Source organism: Pantherophis guttatus, chromosome 2 (assembly GCF_059756535.1).
Source record: "Pantherophis guttatus breed Tessera chromosome 2, ASM5975653v1, whole genome shotgun sequence".
Lineage (NCBI taxonomy): Eukaryota > Metazoa > Chordata > Lepidosauria > Squamata > Colubridae > Pantherophis > Pantherophis guttatus.
Window position 1 is genome coordinate 174,825,229 of NC_142064.1, and position 26,506 is coordinate 174,851,734.

The 26,506-nt window shown below is 42.5% G+C and overlaps 1 protein-coding gene across 4 annotated transcripts in view; it reads right to left on the minus strand.

The window, feature by feature from the left end:
• Positions 1-2,498: 2,498 nt before the first annotated feature.
• HOOK2 (hook microtubule tethering protein 2) overlaps positions 2,499-26,506 on the minus strand; it is a 36,242-nt gene continuing 12,234 nt past the window's right edge. For 2 of the 4 annotated variants that reach the window (XM_034406609.2, XM_087887366.1), the window contains exons 4-22: positions 26,203-26,253; positions 25,289-25,421; positions 24,738-24,805; positions 24,402-24,464; positions 24,163-24,243; positions 21,905-22,062; positions 21,657-21,797; positions 20,489-20,690; positions 20,012-20,122; positions 19,741-19,828; positions 18,198-18,267; positions 17,105-17,242; positions 9,960-10,047; positions 8,332-8,366; positions 8,035-8,117; positions 7,699-7,802; positions 6,790-6,897; positions 4,597-4,668; positions 2,499-3,750 (exon numbers count right to left, since the gene is read on the minus strand). In XM_034406609.2, the coding sequence (XP_034262500.2) occupies positions 3,613-3,750; positions 4,597-4,668; positions 6,790-6,897; positions 7,699-7,802; positions 8,035-8,117; positions 8,332-8,366; positions 9,960-10,047; positions 17,105-17,242; positions 18,198-18,267; positions 19,741-19,828; positions 20,012-20,122; positions 20,489-20,690; positions 21,657-21,797; positions 21,905-22,062; positions 24,163-24,243; positions 24,402-24,464; positions 24,738-24,805; positions 25,289-25,421; positions 26,203-26,253 (1,932 nt within the window). In that variant the 3' untranslated portion in view covers positions 2,499-3,612. Of the gene's footprint in view, positions 3,751-4,596; positions 4,669-6,759; positions 6,898-7,698; positions 7,803-8,034; positions 8,118-8,331; positions 8,367-9,959; positions 10,048-17,104; positions 17,243-18,197; positions 18,268-19,740; positions 19,829-20,011; positions 20,123-20,488; positions 20,691-21,656; positions 21,798-21,904; positions 22,063-24,162; positions 24,244-24,401; positions 24,465-24,737; positions 24,806-25,288; positions 25,422-26,202; positions 26,254-26,506 lie in introns of all 4 variants that reach the window. The other 2 variants (XM_034406598.3, XM_060688603.2) reach the window with 1 other exon arrangement.

The window sequence follows — 26,506 nt, forward strand, 5'->3', positions numbered from 1 at the left end:
TTCGCAGACAAGCAGTGGCAAGGGGGAGAGGGGATGGTTTTGTGTGTGTGTGTCCACCGCTTGTGCAGCCTGGTTCCCAACAGGTCACGGACCTGTGCCAGTCTGTGGACCAGCGGTTGGGGGCTCCTGAGCTATAGCATATGAACACTGAACCTGAACACTTTTAATAAGGGAGCATTGTGGTGATTAATTTCATTTAAGAAAATTTATGCAACTAGGGATAGCTTAATTTAGCACAAAGCTAAAAATGGACTTGATTTGTCTTGGTGCAAACAACAGCAAGAACACACTGATTTACTTTGCTTATTGTGGTCAAAAAAATAAAGGGACATCGTTCAGTAATTTTGCTGAAACCAACCAGGAAAGCATACTAGAATCTTGTATATAGGACTGTTAGTTCCATGATAGAAAGGAAAGAAATGAAAGCACTATATATGAATCTTGTGCCATGTACTATACATCTAACCATTAAGTATTAACTACTGCTAAGCAAAACATTTCAAATTTGATATATCACTGGAAAGATTTGAATGGCACCGCTGAGTTGTCAAAACACCAGTTTGGTGCTCTTTCAGTTTGGGCAGATGTTCTAGGCTTCGGGCAGTTTGTTGTGTCACAAACACTGGTGTATAATCTTTATAACCAAACTTGATAGAAAACATGGAAGATTGTTAATGCTAGTTGCACTTTTCACTTCAAAGCTAGACAACTTTGTAAAATATTTGCGGTTTGTACATAGCCCAGAAAGCTTGAAAAACAGACTCTATTAATATTATCAAGTTTATTAAAGCAGGTCTTACTTCTCAGATTAGGCGAAGGGATGCAACATACTGAATTTGTTTAAAAAAAATTTCTCGTTTGAAAGAAAGCTGTGAGTCCAGTTATTATAGGACGATAAAGATTTGAGACTCCTAGAATAGGGCTGTCAAACTCACAGCCTGTGGACTGGATGCGTCATGGCTGGCCATGGCCACGGCCGGTTTAGCGAAGGGGAAAAAAAAGTCACGATACATCATGTGACGACATGAGTTTGACACCCCTGTTCTAGAAGGTAACACACTGTGCTTGTTTTAATCTTTCATATATCCTCTGAGCTGTCTAGTTGTCAAGAGTGCTGCAGTGTTCTAGAGAAGGTAGAATTCTTCAGGACAGTTTCCCTTAAAGCAGACAGATGTCTTTATTCAAATCCTGTCTCAAAGGCAGAAAGAATTCTCATTTTCCCTATTACTGTACGTCAATAATTTATTATGAAACAAATATTTTTACATAATTTCAAAAGCACCTCTCAAAATATTCAGTACTCTACCACAGGCGTCCCCAACCCCTGGGTGGCAGCCCACTACTGGCCCTTGAGCCATTCAGAACCAGGCCGCAGAAGTGGTGGGTGATAGGATATATCTTCAGTTGTGCAAGCAGCGGGTGTGCATGTCCACTGCTCATGCAAATGGAGCTGTGTGCGCGCACTTGCCCATCATTCACTCTGAACTGTCCCTTCTCTGCTGCTGGGTGGAAAACTAGAACATTTGGATAACTCTGCTCTATCCAATATTTAAGTCAAATATTCTGCACTGTTATGATTTTATGGTAATTCTCCTTATGAAGAGAATTAGCATTCTCTTAACTATGAGTTAATGTTGAGAGGTGGTTTTTTTATAACACTGGATGCCTTGGAAAGCCACGCTGCTTCTAAAAATAGTTCATGAAGTTCCTTAAGAGATTTTTCTGGTTGCTTCTCAGTTGAAAATACTATGCTCAGAACAAAAAAATACTAGTGACTATGTGGCAGCAATAATGGTTGTGTAAATGGCAATAAAAAGAAAAAAAGGGTCCTATCTTGGAATATATATGATGTTAATACATGATCTTAGATCCTAAAATTCAGGTTCCCCTCCCCAAAGATGCCCTTTGCAGACCAAAGGAATATATACCATTTGTTTATTTTACATAGGAAGACAATAGTTTAATTTTAAAATAATGCCTAGGGCATGATAGCACTTAGCACAGTGGTGAAATCCAGCCGATCTATCTGGCTCGTGCGATCTGGTAGGGCTGGCGATGGGAGGCTCCGGCCATCCGCCCAGACGTCATCACGTCCTGTTTTTTACCCTCTGTGCATGCACAGAAGGCTCTGTGCATGTGTGGAGGCGCGCACACTCACATTTGTGATCCAGTAGCGAAGGTAAGTTAAGTGCATTTTACCACTGATTTAGCACTAGCACTTAGATTTATATACCGCTTCACAGTGCTTTACAGCCCTCTCTAAGCGGTTTACAGAGTCAGCTTATTGCTTCCAACAATCTGGCTCCTCATTTTACCCACCTCGGAAGGTTGGAAGGCTGAGTCAACCTTGAGTCTGGTGAGATTTGATCTGCCAAATTGCAGGCAGCCGGCAGTCAGCAGAAGTAGCCTGCAGTACTGCACTCTAACCACTATGCCACCGATATAAGTAGTTAGCCTTTGGAACGTCAGCACTACTAGAGGAATAATATGACAAAGAATATTTTAGAGCCTTTATTTGTAATGAAAAGATTCTACAGACATACCCCCCCACCCCCGCATCACTGCATGCCAGGTTTCTGTCCAATAGAAAAATAAAGAGGCAGAGACCTGCCTAGATGAACAAATTGCTTTACAAAATGTATAATTTACAGCAGTAAACCTATATTTACTAAAAAATAAAAACAAAGTTTGAAGAACATATTTTAAAAGGAAACAGTTTCTTACAACTTCCAGGATGGAAGGGTGATCCAAAATTAGACAAGGCATACTAACAGAATAAAACAAGAGGTTTTTTTTGTTAAGAAAAAGCACCAGACTCTAAATATTGCTGTGAAAACAGTATAGTTATAGGAATACACTCAAATGGTTCATGGGCAGGACTGCAAGCTTTCCCTTTTCTTTAAGTCTGTACCTAGGTAGTATTTATAGAGATTCAACTTGTTTTTTTTCTGCACTAATCCCTTCTTGGAAGGTAACCATTAAGCAAAGCTATGTCTGAGGAGCTTTAGGTGCTGCCACAATGGAAGGGGAAGCTGTTACTAGTTGTCATAGGGCTCAAGCCTTAATCAAAAGTCCACATTCAGAGCTATTACCTCACCCTTGTACATTCAATTCTCAAGATGGGCCTGTATTCTCATTGTAGCAAAAGAGATCCAATCTACCAGAAATTTAAAATATCCTCCCTGCAGCATGAAATAAGCTTTTAACATGGCACACTTAAAAGGCTATACAAATGCCACGTGTCGTGTAACATGCAAGGAGTAGTGACCAAGTAGTGGTGAAGAGCACTTCTCTAGGAGACTTGTTTTTCAACAGCTCCCAGCAGTGTGTAGTGAAAGAAAAGTCAGGTAAGTTTAGGTTTGCTGGAGAAAAGTCAATCTTTGGCTGCCCCATGCCACATTCATCTGGTTTTAGAGGCAAAAGCTCAGTGAAGGAGGACTCTTGAGCAGCAGGAAATTACTTTCAGCAATACAGACGGAGGCTGGAATTCCCAAACAGACACCACTGCACAGAGTAAGAGCTCAAACTGAACCCTCCCTTTCAGCTAAACTCAAAGCACACATGCACTGAACAGTTTTTCCAGATCACAATCCGTAAGACGACTCCTCTGTATCAAAGCAACAAGGGCTGAGTTCGGCTCAGGTGACCCCGACGAGTATTGGTGGCCAATCTTTGTTGGGCCAAAAAGGATTGGACTGTTGGAGGATTGGACGATCGCTTTTCTGTAGCTCGTTGGTGAAGTGTTAGGCCCTGTAACAGGGGAAAAGAATTGACTTGCACTGTCAGACATCTAGGTAACAATTCTCTAATATTCTTTTGAATTGAAGAAAATGTTAATTACATCAGATAGCCCAGATGTTTAATAATATTCATGCTGCTGAAAGCTAGACCTGAATCAGCATGTAATAATGTCTAAGCCCTTTACACTGCAGAAGGGCTGATTAAATGTTAAGTATTCACATGGTATCTATGTTAAATAGAAATAGCGATAGTACTTAGATTTAGATACCACCTCACAGTGCTTTATAGCCCTCTCTAAGCAGTTTATAGAGTTAGCAGATTGACCCCAACAATCTGAGTCCTCATTTTACACCAAGAAAAACAAACTTATTTTCACATAAGCTCAAATCCCCAAAATGGAAAATCATACAAGTTCCCTTTGATTTTAAGATTCGTCTCTCAGAATTGCCTATTGCTTGCAAACTAACACTGTCATTTCTTTGCTCCCTCCACCCCGTCCCGTCCCCCCACCCCCCGCATCTATATACCATAGAATTTACACTATTAGAAATATCAAGAGGTTAGGAGAACTCTTGATCTTACTAAATGTATTGTTCTCTTTCAAGTTAATAATACCCTGCATGCCCCCCCAGCGTCAAAAGGCTCTCTTCCTTTACAGTTTCATCAAGAGCAAACTCTAGGATTGGCCAGAAGATCACTAAAAATTCTGGGATAGTAAACTGGGTATCAATGAAAATACGAGCTTCCATCTATAGCCAGGATAAACTGCTTCTATGCAGTGACTGTTTTGTGTCTGATGCTGATACTAGATATCATTCAGGCTCTTGCTGTTTCTCAAACACAGGTCAAACTCACCATATTATACCAGGCAGTGATGATGAGTTTTTCTTCTTGCTCCTGCTGAGATTTTGTCTTCTCAAAATCAGACTAATCCAATGAGAGAAAGAGAAAGAGAACAGAATGCAATCCCTTCCATACCAAAGAATGTCAGGGCAGCTGGGAACATTATAGATAAACTTTTTAAAAAATAAATCCTTCAAATGTTATGAAACACTTTCCCAAACGGTGTGCCCTAAACAGATCGAAATACTTTTAACTCTGGTACAATCAAGTGAGACTCCCAGGATGAAGGGCACCTACATACCTCTCCTCCTTCAGCAACTGCAGAGGGATTCAATTCCATTAGATCTTCAATTTTAAGAAGACTCCCTTCAAAGCAGGGTTTTCAAACTTATTTTTTAATCAGTTAAAAAATAATGTTTTTTAATCAGTTAAAAAATAATTCCCCAAACCCCTGATCAAAAGGAAAATGATAGAAAATTGACTGCATTCAAATGAATTTCTTTTTGCCCTTAGTCTCGCATGCAACCCTCAAATTTTTGCAGCAACTTAGGGTTCCAAAGGAAGATAGTTTGAAAAATCCTGCTTTAAAGCACAACTTTGGCCTTCAGTTTCAGTAGTTACTTTCTCTCACAATATTCTACCAAGCCCAATTCAGGAAGGGGAGAAAAGGAAATAAAAACAATCCCTCACAAAAAAGATGATTGGGAAAAATTATACAAGACAACAGAAGGATGGTTATAATGCAAAGTGGGCTTCTGAAAACAGCAGGATGGGGAGGAGAAAAAAAAATCCATGAGAAACAGAGAAAAAAAACAAAAGAACCAGTAAAGCAGACTGAGAAGGGATTATACGCTCCACATGCGCTGCTGATCACAAGTGTGTATGTGTTGGGGGAGGCAGTCCCAACATTTGAGATTGGTGATTGCCTCATAGAATGTGAGCTGTTCAGGATGCTTTCCAAAAATCCCATCGATCAAAAACTCTGATCAACCTAAATTTATTCCTGAGCACAATTAAATTTGAGAAAGCAAATAAACCAAACCAAACCCTGATTTATCAACAGAATGTTAGCAGCGTTTTTGTCAGATTCTTGCCAGCATTTTAAAAAGTCTTCATCAAAATAGCTTGATCATTCCAGACAGTGCTATTTGGCCTGGTCCAACTAGTTTCTAAAGAAGAAGTCCTTAGTATATAGTATATATACTAAGCTGTTGATATACTAAGACATAACTGTATAATTCTAGCTGGTATTTTAAAACCAGTGAGTCTTAAAATGGATGAGATGGAAAGCACTTTTCTTCAGTTTTGCTGCAGATTCCTAGTCTGCCAATTAAAAAAAAAAAAGAAGCTTGCCAGAAAAAGCAGTTTCATGAACTGTAAAGAAGAGCTGCTTGCTTGAGGAGGGTATCCCCGCTCGTGCGCGCCCTCCCAGCCCCATAACAGCCGGCCAGGGGGCCGCGTGAGGAGAAGGAGGAGGGTTGTCTTCGGTGAAGCCGCTGCAGTGGCTCATGCTCACTCCTCAGCTGCAAATCTGTCTCCCTTTCCATCGTACCCTCTTCCCAGATCCCATTCCCACCCTGCCAGCCGTCAGGTTGGCGTGCCAGCCCTCGTGGCTGGCGTCAGCCACGGACGGGTTGGGCCAGTGTCTCGGGGAGAAGAGCATGTCAAGCGACTGGGTTGGCAGGGAGGCACAGGAGAGGGCTCAAAGAGCCACATGAGGCTCGGGAGTCGCAGGTTACCAACACCCATACTAAGCCAAGCCTGAAAAAATATTAACATTTAGTGCAAAATATGAATCTAGTGAACGCATAAGGAAGGCTGCAATTATTATCATTAATCAGAGCTGGCAACCTGAAGCCAGAAGGCACAAGCCCTCAAGTCCTTCCTTTGTGATATCTGAGGCCATCATTTACCACACTTCCAGAAAACTAGTTATATAGCCGGCTTCCAATTTCAAGAAAAATCAGTAAAAAGTAGTGTGAACTACTTCACACCACTGAACTACATATCAGCAAGTATGATGTAGCTTGAAAAAATTAAAGACTCCTCCCTAACTTTCTCTCAAATCTAGGAAACAATCTCAGTAAGTCCTGGTCCCACTGATTTTATATCATCCATCACACCACCCATCAAAAAATATTTAAATGGAGCCCCAGCCAAGGAAAAGTTGCTTACCCTGTCCTTAACAAAGGAAGAGGGCCTCACCTCTAGGTGGCTTATTTTCTTATCTTTTTCTTGCAGCTGATTTTTCAATGCCTGAATCTCCAAAGGAACTACGTGAGGCTGTTGCTTGGGGTCTAGCTTCTTGATGACCTGTGGAAGAAATGAAGCCTCTGCCATCATTACTAAACCTCTGAGAACGTGGAGTAGTAGATACTAGAAAAGCTCAGAAACAATATTCTTGATTTGAATCACCCTCATTACCAAACAGCATATTCACAAAGTTATTGGCTTGGTTCACATATGTGCTAAATCATGATTATTAGTTTTTTTTTTTTTTGACTTAGAATCTTATATATACTATTACTTCTCCAAGCTTTTTTCTAACTCACGGACGTGCAAGACCAGAGCAGCCTGAAAATAGAGCACTCTACTGCATTTTCTTACTTTTTCTCCCTATCCCTAGCAATCATATAATTCTCCTTAACTCTTTAATGAGTACAAGACAAATGGAGAAATCTCATTTCCCCCTCAGAAAAATGCACACAGGTAAAAGAGCTAAAAACTCCCAAATGCCTTCAAAAAAACCTCTACAGACTAAATGGTCCTTTACTGCTCTTAGGACATTGGGGATACCACACTAAGATAATGACAAAAGAAACAGGAGATAAACAAACGAAGAATTAGTCAGACAATTCATAACTATTTTGCTTAACTAAAAGACAGCCTCTTATGACTTCAACAAATCTTAACTGAAATATATCTTCTTTTTCTTCTTTTTTTTAAATTTGATTTATATGCTGCCCTTCTCCGGAGATTCAGGGCGGCTTACAATGTGCTAAGCAATATATCTTGCTTTGGCAATAGAGACGAAGCCAACAAGTCCACGAGATTTAATAAACACAGTGTTTATTGTGTTCATATGTACAGGGCAAGTACAAAAACCTTGCTTACTGTGCAGGCTTTATCCATGTAGCGTTTATATCGCTCCTCCATAGCTCTCATATCTTCATCCTTTTTCTTCAATGTCTGCTGAAGTTCATCAATTTTCCTGGCAGCTGTTGGAAAGGAGAAGAGTTGCGATTATCTATTGTTTCCAGTTTGGAAGTTTGTGGTGAGGTAGGGAAGAAAGACATTTTGTTCCAAATCTCAGGACCTTCAGAGTCCCTGGGTATCTCAGCTGAGAATTTCATCCTGGTTACAGAGCACCTCTTCTCATTCCATTGTCAAGAAAGATTAAGCCAAACTTTTCTGAATTTAAAACAATAGGACCAACTTTCAGTCACTTACTGCTGTTGTCTACTTTGGGTTCTAGCTCATCAATGCACTCCTTCTTCTTCTGAAGCTCTGCATGGGCCTCATGCAATTTTTCTCTGGTTACATGATGAAACAAATGGGAATTTGTTACACAACTGGTTTTGAGAATAACAGTCAGCAGGTCAAAGACTCTGGTTTGGAAATGTATTACAACCAATAGGACTCAAACTACTCCTAGAGGCTTTACTACAGTCCTTCTATGTACTACAGCAAGCTTTATATAGAATTCTTTTTCCAACCCCACCTTAAAACATGAATAGAATCACTTACAGGTGCTCTTCCAGTTTCTTCTGCAATAGGGAAGACTAGAGAGAAAAAAAGGGAATGAGTGCTTAGATTTGTGTTCATGCTGAGAACAATTTAGACTGTTCCAGACTGGAACAATTTACCATTTTCTCATTGCCCATTAGAAGGAGTAGTGCTATCATCAGCATATATGGCATCACATGTTAATATCTATGTACTTTCATAGTGTTCAGCACTAAAAGTCTTGGAAACCTGTTGTATATATTCACTGCTTTAAAAGCTTTACTTTGACTGGATGTTGGCGAGACTAGTGTAAGTACAGATTTGTGATCCAAACTAAAAAGATAGGATGGGATGCTCCTGAATTCAGTTATGTTACTGAAGACAGAGCTGAAGAGTTCCATTCAGTTCCACAGACACCAGATTCTCTAAGGGGCAGTACAAAAACCGATAAGACAGAATTTGCAATGTGAGTGAATATATTCTGTTGTTCAATGCAGAATCCTGTACATATCTGAAATAGTTACTGACTGGGCAAGGAAAGCTGCAACTCCTCAGAGATATCTTATAATACATATAGTAATATATTGGTACCTTTTAGATTATCAATGTGAAAACTGGAACAACTAATTTACATTTATTAATCGGCATATTCAGATTTTGTCTTTCTCTTGGAAGCCCAAGGCAGCACTTATTGGAGTCTCCTTTCATCTTCATAATGCCATGATTGCGTAGGAAGACTAGGCTGAGTTCAAAGATGTGTAAGGAGCAAACAAGCCAAATATCTTTATAATCCCATTCCAAACATTAAGCCACTAATAACTCTAAGTAGCCAGTATAAGTGCTTGGTATGGAAACCCAAATAACTAACCCTTGCTAAGGCACACAAAAAAACAACAACAAACAAAACAAAACTCTCTGGCAGAAGAAAAACAGTGCATTTCAGGAATGAAGCACAGATTATGGGAGCAAATACAGAATATGCAAGTACTTACAATGGCCTAGGCAGGACAGCCAGCAAATCAGAGGGGAGAAAGAGAGGGCTATTAGTAAAGTGGGTTGGGTATGTGGGGACCCAGGCGAAAAACAAAGATCTGCCTAAGGGATCATGCTGGATTTCAAGACAAGGCATGGGAAAAGGACAGCAAGGATATCAACACAATATCCAGGCATGTATCATTCTAGCTAAATAGCACTCTTTGTCCAACATGGCCACTTTAAACTATAGTTTAAGTAACTTTAAAATTGTATAAGTCAGCCTTGTATATGTCACTTATTGTATGTAATTAGGAGGAAAAAACACTATGCCATCCACTTAAAAAACACACACATGGAAAATATACACAATTTTAAGATTTAGATTTCCATTTGTTCTGAAGCAACTGGCAGAGATAAAGAGGAAATATAAATATCCCCAAACTTATATTCAAAATTCAACCCAGAATTAGATGGATTATGGGATACACTTTTTTTTAAAACAGCTCCACACAGCTGGTAGGTGGATGATGCCAATCCCATTGCTGCTATTTTTGTAAGGAATTCAGCACTGAAGCAGGGAGTGGATGGGATATCAGCTTCTATTAAATTTTTCTTGAACAGCCTTCTGCAAGGCTCACTTAAGATGCTCTAAGCCCATTTTCAGAGAAACTCACATCTTCTGCTTTGCTTCCTTGTTCTTGGAGGGTACGCTGGAGCTCGTCCACTTGAGCCTTAAGCGCAGAGATTTGTTGCTGGCTCAGCCTAGACAGAGAAATCAAGATATCACGCTGAGAAAGCCCAATAATGTAAAAGCAGATTGTTCAAAACCATCTTCTTTTGCAATTTAAGTTTTTGGTTCTGTGCTCACTTTCCAGAAAGAAGCCTACTTGTATACATTAGGCCTAAGTAGGTACATCTATGACTACATTTCCAATAGCAAGATAACTTTTATCAAATTCAGATGAAATCTTCACACATTATGCAAAGCCATGGCTCACTTAATCATACCATATTGAACAAATCGCTTTGTACAACATAGTAAGCCAAAACCAAACAAATCATGAGAAGAGACTGAAACCCAAATGATCCTATAACTGGTTAAATGTTAAATCTGAAAAAAGCTCCATCCAATTCCCAATCCTCAAAATGGCAGTTTTGTGCAACCAGAAGATTGCCCAAGCTCCTTTTCACTCAGGAAGAATTTACTATCATAAAATAGTGGAGCTTTCAAACTTCTATGATTCATGGATGTTTCTGAAACTGCTGAGATCTGATCAAGTCCTCTCCCAGCTACAGAAAACTGCCAAAGCAGCCCTGTGCAACTCAGGACTATAGTTTCTCTACAATCTAGTCTGCAATCATAAACATTCATATTCTTAAGTTACAAAAGCACTACTCCATTGCTTAGAAGAAATCTTTTGAAATCTTGAATTATAAGGCCTTATAATTCTCTGTAATTCCCAACTGTATATTCTTTTTGAGTTTATGGTACATGGATGGGAGAGGGGTGAATGAAAGAAACACATAGCCAAGGCTGTTCTCCATTTCTGAGTGGCTGCAACGCAAACAGAGAAAATTGCCACTGCTATTTAAAAATGTAAGAATTATAAGGTAATTGGGCATTGGTCTTACCTTAAATGCCAGATTTCTTGAGGGGGGTGACATTGTCCAGATGAGGGTTATATCAGTCGGATCTGATGCTGGCTGAGTCATAACTTTTGACCACTCCCCTTGCTCCGCCCCTTTCATGCTCAGTTTTGACGAAGGAAGGCCACCAGAAGTATCTCCAACAGGAACCACCGTTATCAGGAGGAAGTAATTCGGTCCAACGGGACAACTGGAAAAAAACTACTGAACAAGAACAATAAACTGTACAGGCACTGAGACAGAGGGAGGGGCTGGACAATGTCACCCCCCTCAAGAAATCTGGCATTTAAGGTAAGACCAATGCCCAATTTCCTTGATGAGGGTGTGACATTGTCCAGATGAGGGACATACCAAAGATTTGGCTGTCTCAAGGGCGGGATGTCGAAGGGCCTGGAGAGACCCTCGCACGATGCACCTGCTGCAAAACCCTCCTGCCAAATGACGCTTCAGCAGAAGCAAAGGTATCTATCTTGTAATGACGAATAAATGGCGAGGGGGTAGACCAGGTGGCTGCCCTACATACCTCCTCAAGGGAGGCCTGAGTCGCCCAAGCTGCTGAGGTAGCAGCACTCCTAGTGGAGTGGGCAGTAATGCTATTGGGAACAGGAATCGCCTGGGCCTGATATGCCGAGGCGATGCAAGCCCTGATCCATCTACCAATTGTGGCAGAAGAGACTTTGAGCCCTAGGGAGCCTGGCAAAAAGGAAACAAACAAAGCCTCTGACTTCCTGAAGGGAGCAGTCCTTTTGATATAAATCTTTAGGGCCCTCCGTACATCTAAGGTATGCCACCTTCGTTCCAAGGCATGAGAGGGCCGGGAACAGAAATTGGGCAAAATAACCTCTTGGGCCCTGTGAAAGGGGGAATTAACCTTGGGAATAAAGGAAGGGTCCAATCTCAAAATAACTGTGTCCGGCCGGAAAACACAGAGATCCTCCCTAACTGAGAGGGCTGCCAGCTCCGAAATGCGACGGGCTGAAGTTATGGCTATAAGGAAAACCACCTTAAGGGTGAGAAAGCGAAGGTGAACCGTGCGGAGGGGTTCAAAGGGAGTCTCAGTTAAAGCGTTAAGGACCTTGGGCAAATCCCAAGTAGGGTATCTATGAATCGAGGAGGGCCGCAAGAGCCTGGCTCCTCGCAGGAACTTTTTTATCACAGGGTGCTGAGTGAGTGGTCGGCCGGATGGACTGGACAAGGCCGTAGACAGAGCCACCACATGTCTCCGAAGGGTACTATGGGCCAGACCACGGTCAAACCCATCTCTGAGGAACTCCAAGATCTGGGCAGGTGAGGCTGAAACAGGATCTATCTGCCGGGAACGGCACCACCTATAAAAGGCGAGCCAGGAGATATTGTAGAGTCTGACTGTGGATTTACGTCTGCAGGCTTGAACAATGTGAATCACCCTATCTGAATAATTGTCCTGCCTTAGACGGGCCCCTTCAAGCGCCATGCAGTCAGTTGGAGCCACTGAGGGTCCGGATGAAGAAGGTTCCCCTGACGCAGTACAATCTCGTCTGGTGGAATCCTCCAAGGGTGAAATGTGGAGAGACTGACCAGGTCTGCGAACCACGGACGGCGTGGCCAGTGGGGAGCCACGAGGATAATTTCTGCTCTGTCGGCGATGACCTTCCGAATCAGGGCCGGAATCAGAGGCAGCGGTGGAAAGGCATAGTGAAGACCCGGCGGCCAGGTGAGACGGAGAGCGTTGACCCCTTCCGCCCCTGGCGTCGGGAACCTCGAGAATAAGCGAGGAAGCTGATTGTTCAGGTGTGTGGCGAAGAGATCTATGGCTGGGATGCCGAACCTGTTGCAAATCTGATGAAATATGTCGGGATGAATCTGCCACTCGCTGTTGTCCACCTCTGTCCTGCTCAGGAAATCCGCCTGTGTGTTTTCCGACCCCGCAATGTGGTCCGCTCTGATGGAGAGGAGGTGTTGTTCTGCCCACTTGCCCAGGCGAAATGATTCCTCCATGAGGCGCTTTGAGTGGGTGCCCCCTTGACGGTTGACATGTGCCTTCGCCGCCATATTGTCTGTCAACACCAGAACATGACGGTGTTGCACGAACCGGTGAAAGTGCGTGAGAGCGAGACGAATGGCCTTCAGCTCCAGCCAGTTGATAGGGTTGGCGAGGTCTGATGCAGACCAACGGCCCTGAGCCACGTGTGATGCAAGATGAGCCCCCCATCCGTGAAGGCTGGCGTCTGTAGTGAGTACAAGTCGGTCGTGATTCATGAAGAGACACCCCTTGTCGAGAGAAGGCGATGTCCACCAACCTAGCGATCGCCTGACTGAGAGTGGAACTTTGACTGTTAACATGGTGTGAGCTTGGCGTTTCTTTTGAAAAGGAAGCAGGAACCACTGCAAGTGGCGAGCGTGAAGGTGTGCCCATGGGACGATCTGGACGCAGGAGACCATCTTGCCTAAGAGCTTGGATAGAGTGGCCAATGGAACTGATGGAGTTCTGCGAATGAGAGCTACTAGGTCCCTGATGTCTGACCGTCGTTCCAAGGTTAGGTAGACGGTCCCCTGGGCTGCGTCTATGATGGCGCCAAGATGGGTGATCCTGGTGACTGGCACTAACTGACTTTTTTTGTAGTTGACCAAGAACCCATGGTTGTTCAGGGTTTGAATCGTGAGGTGTAGGTCGTGTAAGGCTTGCTCTTGAGAGTGAGCCTGAATCAGAATATCGTCCAGGTAAGCCTGGATCCTTACCGGTTGTTGTCTCAGGTGAGCCGCCACCACCGCCAGGACCTTTGTGAAGACCCTTGGTGCAGATGCCAGTCCGAAGGGAAGAGCCCGGTATTGAAAATGCTTTCCTGCATAGCTGAATCGGAGATACTGTCGATGCTTTGGCAGGATGGGAATGTGAAGATAAGCCTCCATGAGGTCTATGGAAACTAGAAAATCGTTGGGACGAATCCCTTGAAGAATAGAGGTTAGTGAACACATTTTGAATCTGCGATACACTATGTATGAGTTGAGATTTTTTAAGTCCAGAATGGCTCTCCACCCCCCTGACCGCTTTGGAACTACGAACAGGATGGAATAATACCCCTGTTTCCATTGATCGTGGGGGACCTCCTCTATGGCGTGAATCTGTAGTAGGTGCTGAACTGCTTGGTTCATTAATTGACGTCTGGATTCGCTTTTGGAAGTTGGACATTGAAGAAAGCGGGTTGGAGGCCTGGAGAGAAATTCCAGGGGGAGGCCGAATTTTACAACTGAAAGAACCCAAAGGTCTGAAGATGACCTTTCCCACCTGTCCGCGAAGAGGGACAGGCGACCCCCTACTGGAGGATTTGGTAGTGAGTCACTTACGACTGCGGGACTGGCGGAAACCAGAACCCCGAAAGGACCGTTTGGGCTGGAATTGTCTGCTCCTGTCCCGAAAATATTGACGGTCCGAGGATCGATAGGATCCCTGAAGATATTCCTGCCTGGAGGGGCCTCCCTGGGGGTAGGAACGAAAGGAAGGCCTTCTGTAATATGGAGAGGGTCTTCCTTCAGCCCGTTTGTATGTTGAGGGCAAAATTTTTCGCTTGTCCCGTGTCTCTACAAGAAGAGGGTCAAGTGATTCCCCAAATAGTCTGTTTGCAGAATATGGAGCTGCAGCCAAGCGCCATTTGGCCTTAAGGTCAGCAGGCCATTGGCGAAGCCAGAGCATCCTGCGGGCTGAAACTGTAGAGGCTAAGGCTCTGGATGCAAATTTGGCTGAATTCAAGGTTGCATCAGCCGAAAATTGAGTGGCAGCAATGATTTTATTAATATCCTGATGAAGGCGAACCTCACTGGGGGGTACCCTTGCCTGTAACTGTTGAAGCCAAAGGATGGTAGTCCTATTAAAAAATGAGGCTGATGAAGCTGATTGAATTGCCCATGCCGAGGCCTGATGGTTCTTTTTAAACAGAAATTCTAACTTTTTGTCTTCTGGCCTTAGACCTTCAGAAGTATCCCCAGTTACGTATGAAGAAGAAGAGGAAAGGGCCGCTACAGGACTGTCTACAGGTGGAACTTGCAAGAGTTGAGCAAACTTTGGAGCAACAGCATAATATTTCTTATCTGAACCATGTGCAGATGCCATGGTTGCAGGCCCAGCCCACTGTTTCTTTACCACGTCTATGAACAGTTGTGGAGTTGGTACATAACAAAGTTCAGGGGGGGGCTCAGAAAAAGGTCCCTGTAGTCCACCCTTTTGAGCCTCCTGCATCTCTTGAAAGTATTCATCTTCCTTTAAGGCGGCTGTTAAGCGAGCCTTATGCAATAAAGACTTGAATTTATTGGGGGGAAATAATCCTGTAAAGGCAGGTTGATCTTGGATTATCCCCTCATCATCTGATAGGTCAGAATGTCTCTCTTCCTCAAACACAAAGGCTTCACTAACTCTGGAGGCTGCAGGAGAATGAGAGCCAGTAAGACTGACTGCAGGAGAAATTCTAATACGGGCAGATCGCTCTGAAATAGCAGAGCCAGAGTGGTGACCATGAATATTGGCTGCCATTCTAGAAGCAATGGCCTGTTCAATCAGAATTCTCAATCCTTCTGGCACATTTTTTAAAGGATCTTCGGGGGTTAGCACAGGCATAGAGGATTCACCTGTTGAAGCAGCTGCAGCTGCAGGCCCACCAAATACAGGAGTTGCAGGGGTCATTAATTGACTTGCAAAGGGGTTTTGCAAATTGCTTTGGTCTTGTTGAAGAACATTACCCTCTCCCTCCGAAGACCAGGCCTGGCTAACAGTTGAAATGGGAGGAGGGGGGGTAGATGGGGGGGGGGTCCCCTTATCAGGCTCAGTTGCAGGCACTTCACTAGCTTGCTTTTCTAGAGATTTATGCCTCTTTGCTAAATCCTTCTCCTCAGGCTTAGAAAGGTGCTTACGTTTGGAAGTTGATTTCTTCCCAGTGTACATAGTATTTTCCTCCCCATGGGAAGAGCGATCTGCCATCTTTAGTATACTCACTGCGACCACGATGTCGACTGGAGAAATAGCTTTTGGTTTCAGTTTCACCACGTGGTTGAAATTTGAGATGGCAACGACTCTGGCGTTAAGCACGATGGCTGCCAGGTCACACTTGAGCAGGAGGAAAACTCTGCTCTGGAGGTATCTGTCTAGGCAAGCCTAGAAACGGACCTCCTCAGCGCCCCCCCAGCCACAAAGAGAAAAAAATAAAAATACTGGCTGGAAATGCCCAGGGGGAGGCAAGAAGAAGCTTGCTGCCCCCCCCAAACTTGCAGACTCGTTGGTGGCAAAGCGGCAAAAACTTCCTTTTAAAATTGCCGCGGGGCTTCAATTAACCGCTCTACAGCTGATCAGCGGTTTTGGGATCGCTGTAGGGTGGGCGGCGGCCCGATTTGGCAATTTCCCTTAAAATTAGGTAATTGCTATTATTGTTGGTGGTATTGTGGTCTAGGGCCCCTTAAACAATCGTTGGTGGGATAGAAGTAACAATTTTAAGCTATAGAAATAAAAAGGTGGTCAAAAAGACTTACAATTCTGTGATATTGAACAGACCTGGGCTGTATAGCCAGATCTGTAGGAGATGTTTCTCTCAGGCCGACTGAGTCTAAACTGGGCATGAAAGGGGCGGAGCAAGGGGAGTGGTCAAAAGTTATGACTCAGCCAGCATCAGATCCGACTGATATAACCCTCATCTGGACAATGTCACACCCTCATCAAGGAAATCCACTAACATTATCTTCATACTGCATCAGGCACAGGATGCTTGAGCTTAAGACCACCCAACCCTTATTTAAATATAAAAGCTAAAATGTTGCGCCACAGGATTGAAATAATAGGCCAACATCAATGAGCTTCAAAACACTAACCAGGACAAAGTAACATCAAACACTATGTTAAAACTGCCAATTTGAGAAGCTTAACATACCCAATGGAAACCCCTCTATCAGGGCTGTCAAACTCGTGGCCCCTGGGCCGGATGTGTCACGTGCTGGCCAAACCCATGCCCGGTTTAGCGAAGGGGGAAAAAGTCACAATACGTCACGTGATGCCACCATGACGCAGTGAGTTTGACACCCCTGCCCTACATGGCATGGTGGCTTCTCTGCCAATAATAAAATATGAAAATTTCTTCAATCTCTGTCCAGGATTAAATAAGAAAAATTAGATTTCCTTGCAGGAAATGAGAAATTTTCCAGCTCTCCTGCATACCTTTGCTGTGCCTCTAACTGGTTTTTACTGCGGTTTGATTCTTCCAGGAGTCCTTGCAATTCAGCCTGTTGCTGTCGGTACGATACCTCCTGAGCACATAACATCTTATTCTCGTGCTGTAGCCGTACGATGGTCTCCCTGGGGACAAAAAATCCAATTTCAGCATTACTGAAGAAGGAAGACCAGATTTATCTGGAATTCTGGCCCATTGGGGGGAAATTGTTTCAGTATAATCCATATTCAACCCTCTTATTCCAGATTATTGCTTTCAAGGATTCACCTGCTTTCAATTCCTCATGACCTGATGACAGCAGAAAACAAAATAGATTACTGTAGTCCTTTTAAAATGCATTTAAATGCTTTTTTTCTGTTTTTTTTCCCTGTTTTTTGTTAAATGCATGAGGAATTAACAAAAATTTACACTGTGACAGATGGCCATGAATGATGACCAAGGAATTAATGACATCCTTGGGATTAACAGGTACCACATAGTCTTCACTAAGTGACTGCCTTGTTTAGGGACCATTTACAGCTGTGGTGAAAAAGTAATTTTACAACCAATACTTGCATTTACAACCTTGGCAGGTCTGTAAAGTAAAGGAAAGCTGAAGTAAAATCATAGTAGGGATTTCACTTAGTGATTACTTCACTTAACAACAAAGTTGCTGGTTTCAACTGTGGTCGCTAGACAAGGAATACTTGTACTAGGTTGGAAAGTAAGCCAGAGAGCATCTGCTCCTCATTCGCTGCACCAGGAAGAATAAATTCAATTCATCTGGCATACATCCTACTGTGAATCTTCTAGAACTAGTAGTGTACCTCTTTGGCTGACGGAAAAAGCCAATTATAATGAATTAATAATGTTAAAACTCTAATCCTCACTAGGATCTGAAGGTGTTTGCCCTTATTTCAAAGAAAAGGTCCCCAATTTGGTAAAGTTTATTTTAGTATTATCCTCATTGATAATAATTATTAAAACCATCACCATCAAAACTGGACTAAATAACCATTCACACACACACACACACACACTTTACATAATCATTCACACATACACACACACACTTTATATAATAAAAAACCAGTATTTTACTTTAATTCTGCTGGCATGATTTCAGCTGCTAAATTATCCATTGGAGAAGAAATGTCTTCCAATATAGCATCTGAAATAAGGAAGGGAACAAACATTAGTTATTTTTATTTTTTTAAAAAAGGAATATTGTCAATTATCAGGTAAAAGTTCAACCTTATACATTTGATCAACATATACTACATCTATATTGGTGCAGTTATATGGCATAACAATGCCTAGAACACTCTAATGTAGGAGATAGTATTTCTCAGAATGGGCAAGGAGGAGGAAATACAGGTTGGGAAAAGGTTTACTTAAGTTTGGATGACTAAGTTGGTCACCTAATGCAACATTCAAAGAACTAAATTGCCACATTTGCATGATAGCAAAACTTGGTTAGCTACCTTGTTTTTGGTGTTTAGTGAATTCAGCCTTTGGTTTGGTTAATTGATAGCAATAGCACTTAGACTTATGTACTGCTTCCTAGTACTCTACAAACCTCTCTAAGCTGTTTACAGAGTCAGCATATTGCCCCCAACAATCTGGGTCCTCATTTTACCAACCTCGGAAAGATGGAAGGCTGAGTCAACCTTGAGCTGGTCAGGACTGAACTTCTGGAGTGAGCAGTGAGTTAGCCTGCAGTACTGCATTCTAACCACTGCACCACCATGGCTCTTAATTGATGCTACAATATTGCACATATCCAGAAAAAAATGGCTTAATTCAGTAACCAGATCCAGCATACTCGTTCATACTTCCCTAAATGCCCCTAAATACTAATGTCATGAGATGGGCAAATCTCATTCTCAAGACCTCCTAGCGTAAATATCCCATCTTGTTCACTGCAGATACAACAGGATTATCTCTTTGAATACCTAAGTGACGTAGTAAATAGATTACACTTTACTAAATTTACTGAATAAACCATTACTGGTTGAATCATACATGCTAAACCATTAAATTATATAGTTTATAGACCACAATTGCTGATCCATAAAACAAAGCTGAAACTGAACAAGCCATTTTATGAGTTATTGATTATGTACCGTATTTTTCAGAGTATAAGACACACCTTTTCCCCCCCAAAAAAGAGGGTGAAAATCTGGATGCGTCTTATACTCCGAATGTAGCCCTGCCCAGCTTCTCAAAGGAGGTTTCAGAGGCTGAAAAAAGCATCAGAAACGAAGCTTCAGAAAAGAAGCCCCCAAACAGAGCTTCAGAGGCTTTTTTTCTGAAGGTCTGTTTCAGAGGCAGAAAAAAAAGCAAAAAAAAGCAAGGCACAGAGCTCACAACCAAGGAACCTGTTGCTAAAATTCATCTCTGGGAACAACTGATTGGGGGTATTCTGGGAGGCCAATCCACCTGTCAATCAGCTTTTATTTCCTCCCCAAAAACTAAGGTGCGTCTGATACTCCAAAAAATATGGTACATCAAGCCAACGTGAGGGCAGATTCCCTCCCTTTACTTTGATTTGGAACTGTTCAAGAGATCAGAGCTCCGCTTCCCTCCCAGAGTAATATGGAGGACCTCTGAGAGAACAGAGGAAGTTTTTCTCCCAGCTCACCTGCTTGGTTTAGGAATTTCTGCTGCACCTGAGCACATCGCAGTTCCTCATTAGCCTCCCGAAGGGCTTCCCGCTCTTCAATCAATCTCTGTGGAAATACACGTAACATCATACGCCCCTCAAAACTATTCAAAACACCAGCCCCTTAATTACTTCCTGATGAAGCAACAGAACCAGCCTGCCAAAGCACCTCTTCCCTCCAGATTTCTCTATCCTTGCCACACCCTGCCGAGGGCAGGAATACCCAGCCTGAATACCAATTCTGCATTACCTCCTTTTCTTTTACCAGCGCCTCAAATTTCTCCTTCAGATTCTTATATTCAAATTGCCATTTCTCTGCCTTCAAGGCTTCCTCTCCATGTTTGCTGTGGAGCTCTTGCACCTGAGTAGGAGAAGAATGGAGATCTGCTTGGGGGTGTCTTCTGCTTTCTGCTCTTTCTTTTCCGTTTTGCAGAGATCAGCCCATTCTTCCCAATCGTATGTCTGCGTTAAATGCTTTCACATGCCAAAAATTATACTGATCATAAAGCTGCAATTGTGACAACTGTTCTGTCCCCCAAACAGTAGCAAAGATACAGTTAAAGGCCCAGCACAGATACAGTACTTGGTTTAGTTCTAGTCAAATGACTTCTCCGCAAAACAAAACCAAAAAACAATTTTCGCTTCTCAGCAGCCCTGCCATAGCAGCTTGCTGGCTTTACCAACCCAAGGCTTCCAGTTAATCAAACAGGACCTTCTTCCACCATACCTGTCTTTTATGTGCTTCTAGTTGTGCACGCACAGCATTGGCCCGCCGCAGCTCTTCCTCCAGCTCACAGGTGCGCTGCATATAAACTGTGTTTCGCTCTTCTAGCAGGCGGACCTGCCGACGCAGGTCCCCCAGGTCTTCCAGTTTCTTTTTGTAAGAATCTACCATGGTCTCCAGCCGTCCCACCCTGTCTGACGAATGGCTGCAGGAAAAAAAAAACGCAGTGTAATACTTTTCACATATTTTAATATCAAATCAGTTTCAGTTCTCATCTAACTGCCTGCTTTTTATCCAGAAAAGTAACTCTTTTGGCTACTGGAAGCATCAGTGTAAAGCAATGATATTGCTGCACAAAGTCGGTATGTGCCACAGACTGAAACAATAACAATAAGAAACAATTGTCTCATTCATATTATTCCTAATGTTTCTATGTTCTGGCTCCCAATTTGGCTTTTAGGTTGAAAGGGCACCCAAACAATGCATTTATAGGCATAGGAATCAAAGCCTGAATGGATCAAAAGTCAGCATTTAACAAAAATGTATTTTATGTACAATCTCTGAAAAACCAATTTCTATGCTGTATTTTAAGAATTAAAGGAAAAATTTCTACACAAGATCATCTGAAAACCGAGCTTAAAAAAAACTTGGAATTTGGAACAGAAGATTTGCAATAGATATTTTATGGCATACTTTGTGCCGAGTTAAAATTCAAACATGGGAGAAGGGAGCCTAGAAAAGTATATAGCCACAATAAATGCTGATAGAAATACATTAACAGGTCAGCCTAAGCTGGATTCTATACAAGAACCTTATTCCATATTCCCATATGCAATTCCTTAAAACTCAAGTTACAGCTAATCCAAACTGCTACTGTATATTCCAGAGCTTCAAGTGCCATTGTCAGTTTCAGGGCACATATAGGTCACAAAGCATCTGGATTTTTGTTTGCAATATATTTCTTACGCAATTCCAAAATGCCTTTTAAATTAGCAAGCTGTTTTTTATTTTCCAAAATCAGAAAATTCTAGAAATATGTAGCACCCAATAAGCACGTGCAGATTTGACTTACAACCTACCCCCAGAGCATGGCTTGTTTCCCAGACCTACACCTATACACCCCTACACCTACAGAAATTATATTTTGCTGTTTTATAGCCAAAAAACTCACCGAAGTACATCCATTTCATCTTTGAGGGATTGTGCTTCCTCTGCCAGGCTAGTCAGCTCCTCGTTACGGTGTTGCAGCTCCTGCACCTCCTTCTCCAGATCTTCGCAGCGAACTCGAAAATCATCTCTACCATTTTCCAGCCTGGCCCAAAGACACCTAGTTAAACAAACCTAGTTTCCTGGGCCCTAGTGGTTTAGCAGACAGTACCAACTCCCCGTCCCATCCCTCCCCACAAGTACCTGCCCTACCGGAAATTCTCCTCTTGCAGCTGTTCTATCTGTGACTGAAGCAAAAGCAACTTCTTGCCAGTGAGTCCAGCAGCATCTGACTCCAGAGAGCACTTTTGCTCCCGAAGGGTCTTGTTCTCCAGCACCAGTAAGTTTTTTTCCTCCATTAAAATGGAGATCTAAGGGTGGGGAAGAGAGCAAGTGTCAACCAACTTGGAACAATGAGGTTTTAAAGGTCTAATACTGTGACCATCAAAGTTTACAGCTAAACTCCAAGGGGACTTAAAGCCCTCAAAATCTGAGCCATTCAAGCTCTTCCAATAAGGGAAACTAGAAAACAAAGAGGCAGGAGAAGTTTGCTATTACTTCTCTGCCCAGGCTCAAAAATGGAAAAGCCAAACTTCTCCTTAGTCACACCCATACATGAAGCTATAGATAGTTACTGGCTTCTGCATTCTTGGATTGTGTGCACTGGAAAAGCCTGCAGCTGGTAATAAAACAGGATCAAAAGACAACTGTGCTATGCACAAGATCTATCCCATACCCCAAAAGAACACAATTCCTCTTGCATCACCTTCTGGATAGACTACTATTATTCACGGTAGAACTTCTAGATTGTAAGCAATAGTACAAGGCAAGCAAGAAGGGCCGTTTTCTCCTTCAGAAAATCCAGTGAAATCTTGCTAAAAAGTTGTGTTTCCTCTGTCTAAGCAACAGCAGTATGAAACCTAGCCATTTACCTGTGACAACAATCTTTGGCTTTTACAAAGATTAAATACTACCGACTGAAGAGGCTCCAATCATTACTTTCTCTCAACTGAAGTATGTCAAGAATCTTTAGAGGCAAGTTTGAAGTTTAAAGAAACAATTGTGTGGTCAAAACTAAACTGTTATGAGGTCAGAAACATCTACTCTGTCACACACACCCCAGATTCTGTATGCCTCCCAAGCCAATCCCAAGCAGCTGTTAACTGGTCAGCATTGTACATGCTCATGCAAGGAGGTTAGGCAGGCCCACCAGGCATGGGGCTTTGCTGTTGGGTAAGCATTTCAATTATTGTAAGCAAGAGCTCGGGGAAAGGGAAGGCACTTACCTTCTGGAAAGGGACTGCATCCCCAGGGGCACTTTAGCACCTTGGAGGAGTAAAGTGGGAGGGGGTTTAAGGGCGAGAGATCAACCTATCCTTTTTTCAGATCCCTCACCACCCATTATTATGCTCCATGATTGCATAATTCAAATAACTTCTCAATTACAGCAGGTGTTGCAGTGTAGATCTACAGAAGATGGAATTTATTTATGCTATTGGATGAGTGCAAGAGGTACAGTCTGTGGTCTCAGACTGCGCTGTGTCATAACGTAGTTTGTTTTTATAAACCCAATCATTCTGTATTGTATAGCAATAGCAGACATATATACTGACCCATAGTGCTTTGCAGCACTCTCTGGGTGGTTTACAGAGTCAGCATATTGCCCTCATCAACAAGATGGTTCCTAATTTTACCAACCTTGGAAGGATGGGAGGCTGAGTCAACCTTGAGCCGATCAGGATTGAACTCCTAGCTGTGCTCTAACCACTGTGCTACCACGGCTCTTACCATTGTCTATGGACCGGCACTTTGAATGAACCGGGTCACAACGGCTTGTTAAACAAATTATGGTTTAATGTGATGTCTGAATTTGGTTACATAGTAACAAACCTGCGTTACAGGTCACCTGACAAAGTTACCAGACTCAGGGTAGCCTCAAAGCTTCCATGCTGGATTTGCTCTCTATACAAAGAGTGGAGAAAGAGAACAGCTGAGCACTAAGAGGGCAGGGTAGGAGAAGGGATACACCACCACACTGCAGCCACACCAAGTTGGTTCCATGCAGCTTAGCAAGCCACACGATTAACAAAACATTTGCACATCAACCCAAGATGTAGGATCGTAACTGGGGCTTGGGGGGGGGGAGAGATTTTACTTTCTTCAAGGCAGAACCAATCACTCAAGTCCCCAGAGCAGGGGAGGTACCAAAACTCATGTTTAGGGATATATTAATCATAACTTTCCCAAGCCATCAGTAATCATTCTCACAATGCACCAAGTATGGACAAGATCTGCTAAATTAGCATACCCTGCAAGCCCTCGAGATATTCTGTCAGACTGTGAACTACTCAATTTACAGAAGATCAATGGCACCTCACTGTAAACACCTGATGCACATTTTGGAATTATATCTGGAAAGCAAAAGTAGAACCGTAAGTTTTATCTAATAACATCCCTCCAAAGGAACCTACCTGATGCTCCAAATCATGACAATGTTGGCGCATGTCATCTGTCTCCTCTAGGTCATCACTGAGGAAGTAATACTTTCGGGACTGCAAATCAAGGCAGAGGAATGAATCAGAGAAGAACTGCATGATCATAAACACACTCAAGTAACTCAGTCCAATGCATGCTTTGCCTCCTCTACCTCATCACACAGAAAAAGGCAGAGCTCTCATTAGTCTCCCAGTTTTATAATTCATTGGGATACCTGACTGTCGAAGTTCCCATATGTCTCTGAACTTAATGTGTCCGATGAATCTTTGGTCAACAGCTGCAAGAGAAAAGAGAATCAGTGTAGAATCTAATGACATATACACATAATTTTTAAACAGACATAAATTAAAACTAAGAGACTTTGTAAATCTGGAGAAGACCAAGGCTATTCTGGCATCTGAACACTATTCATTTTAATTAAAACTATGGTGAAATCACTGGTTTGGAAGTAGTGTGATTGTGGTTTGACAATGAAGGGTAGTCAAAAGATGGCTTCCAGTTCCAGACTGAGTTATTTTCATGCCAAATGGTAGTCCAAAACCATACTTACCTCTTGAATAGCTGTCATAACGACATGCTGAACAGATTCTTCCAAGGTCATGATTTGCTGGATGTAATCTACAAATAGATTAAATTAGGGGCTCAAAATACGACCTAATTTGTTAGTTCCTTTCTTTACTCAACTCCCCAGACCACCCTTTTATTTGAAACATGATGCTAGGTAGTCGAACAGCATTACATTAGCGAACAGAGCTAGAAAGGGTAGTGGGTAGGGCAGAATATCAGATGTTAGCATAAGTTTGCCTCAATTTTAAGGAAGAGACCTCCCTATGAAATCAGAGGGGGAAGAAAGGGAAAAAGAAAACTAAAAGAGAGAAGAGGGATCAGCATATTTATAACTTCTAAACTTAGTGCTATTGAAATTCCAAGCGAGTTAAGAATTTACTGTAAATAGGAAAGCAACACCACATTTTGGACAGCTGCTTTCTAGCCTCTCCATACCACCATTTAAAGTACTCACTGCTAAGATGTTCTCCTAGCATAAATGTCTATGCAACCTTATTATCCCCTCCCTTGTACTATCAAATTGCACATACATACCTTGCTTCTTCTCACAGCTGATGGCACAGCCTAGTACCAGCTGTAGTAATTTCCCAAGCTCTGCCGGATCAGACAGCTCTCCAACCAAGGCGACATCAGGCAACAGCTGCTCTGGGACTTGGTGGCCGAGCACCTTAGGGATATGTAGATAGCAGTAAAAATACCTCCTAGCCACCCATGGGCATTCTAGCATTACAGCTATCACTATCTATTTAACTTAGTTTACCTGTTAGAAGCACAATTATTGTCAAACAGAACTGAGGGCAATGTATGCAGAAGCTGGAAAATTATGCTTTAAGAACATTGATTTTTTTTAAAAAAGCCACTTGCCCAATAAATATTGCAAGCAACAACTCAGATTGACATATATGATCTGTTCCCCGATCCCTCCCACTTTCATTCCTGTATAAACTCTCTATATCAGGGGTGTCAAACTCGTGACGTCACATGATGTATCACGTTTTTCCCCTTAGCTAAACTGGGGATGGGTGTGGCCAGAGCATGACGCATTCGGCCTGTGGGCCACGAGTTTGACACCCCTGCTCTACATCAAATGACCCTGGATCAGCATGCTAAAAGAAGGAGTTTGAACCCAGGTCTCTCTATCTTAAGCCCATCTTGAGTCTCAACAGAGTACGAAATGGGAAACAAACCAACAAACCTGTATATCCATAGAAAATGAAACATCATATTCAACATATCTGAAGTAATGCTAAATAACAAAATCTATGGATACAAAACAAGGGATGCAGACTGAAGCTACAAACCGTTACTTTTTAACATTGCCTTTAATGTGACTGAAACAGATAACCTGAAATTCTTCATTTGAAAGCATATGCTTATTTAATGTCTCAGCAATATTAACAATTATACTGTCATTCTACCAGCAAACTCAGCCTATAGGATATACTCACATCCTGGGAGTACTCAACCACACTTTGCAGGACCTTTTTCAGGTTGCTCACCTGGAGAAAATGGGCAAAGATGACAATATATGTATAGATTTGCTTGAGTATTCCTGTTTTCAAGAAGCTATTAAATTGGAACCCAATACTCCTAGTAATGAGATAGGCAATCATGCTACTTTACAAGCTTCAATGCTACCTTGATAGGAAGAAGAGTTGTGATGATTTAGTGGGCAAGAGAGCATGATACAAGCCAGGTCAATTGCCACTGCTTGCTGAAGATGGCTCACCGCTAAATGCCACCTTCATTTTC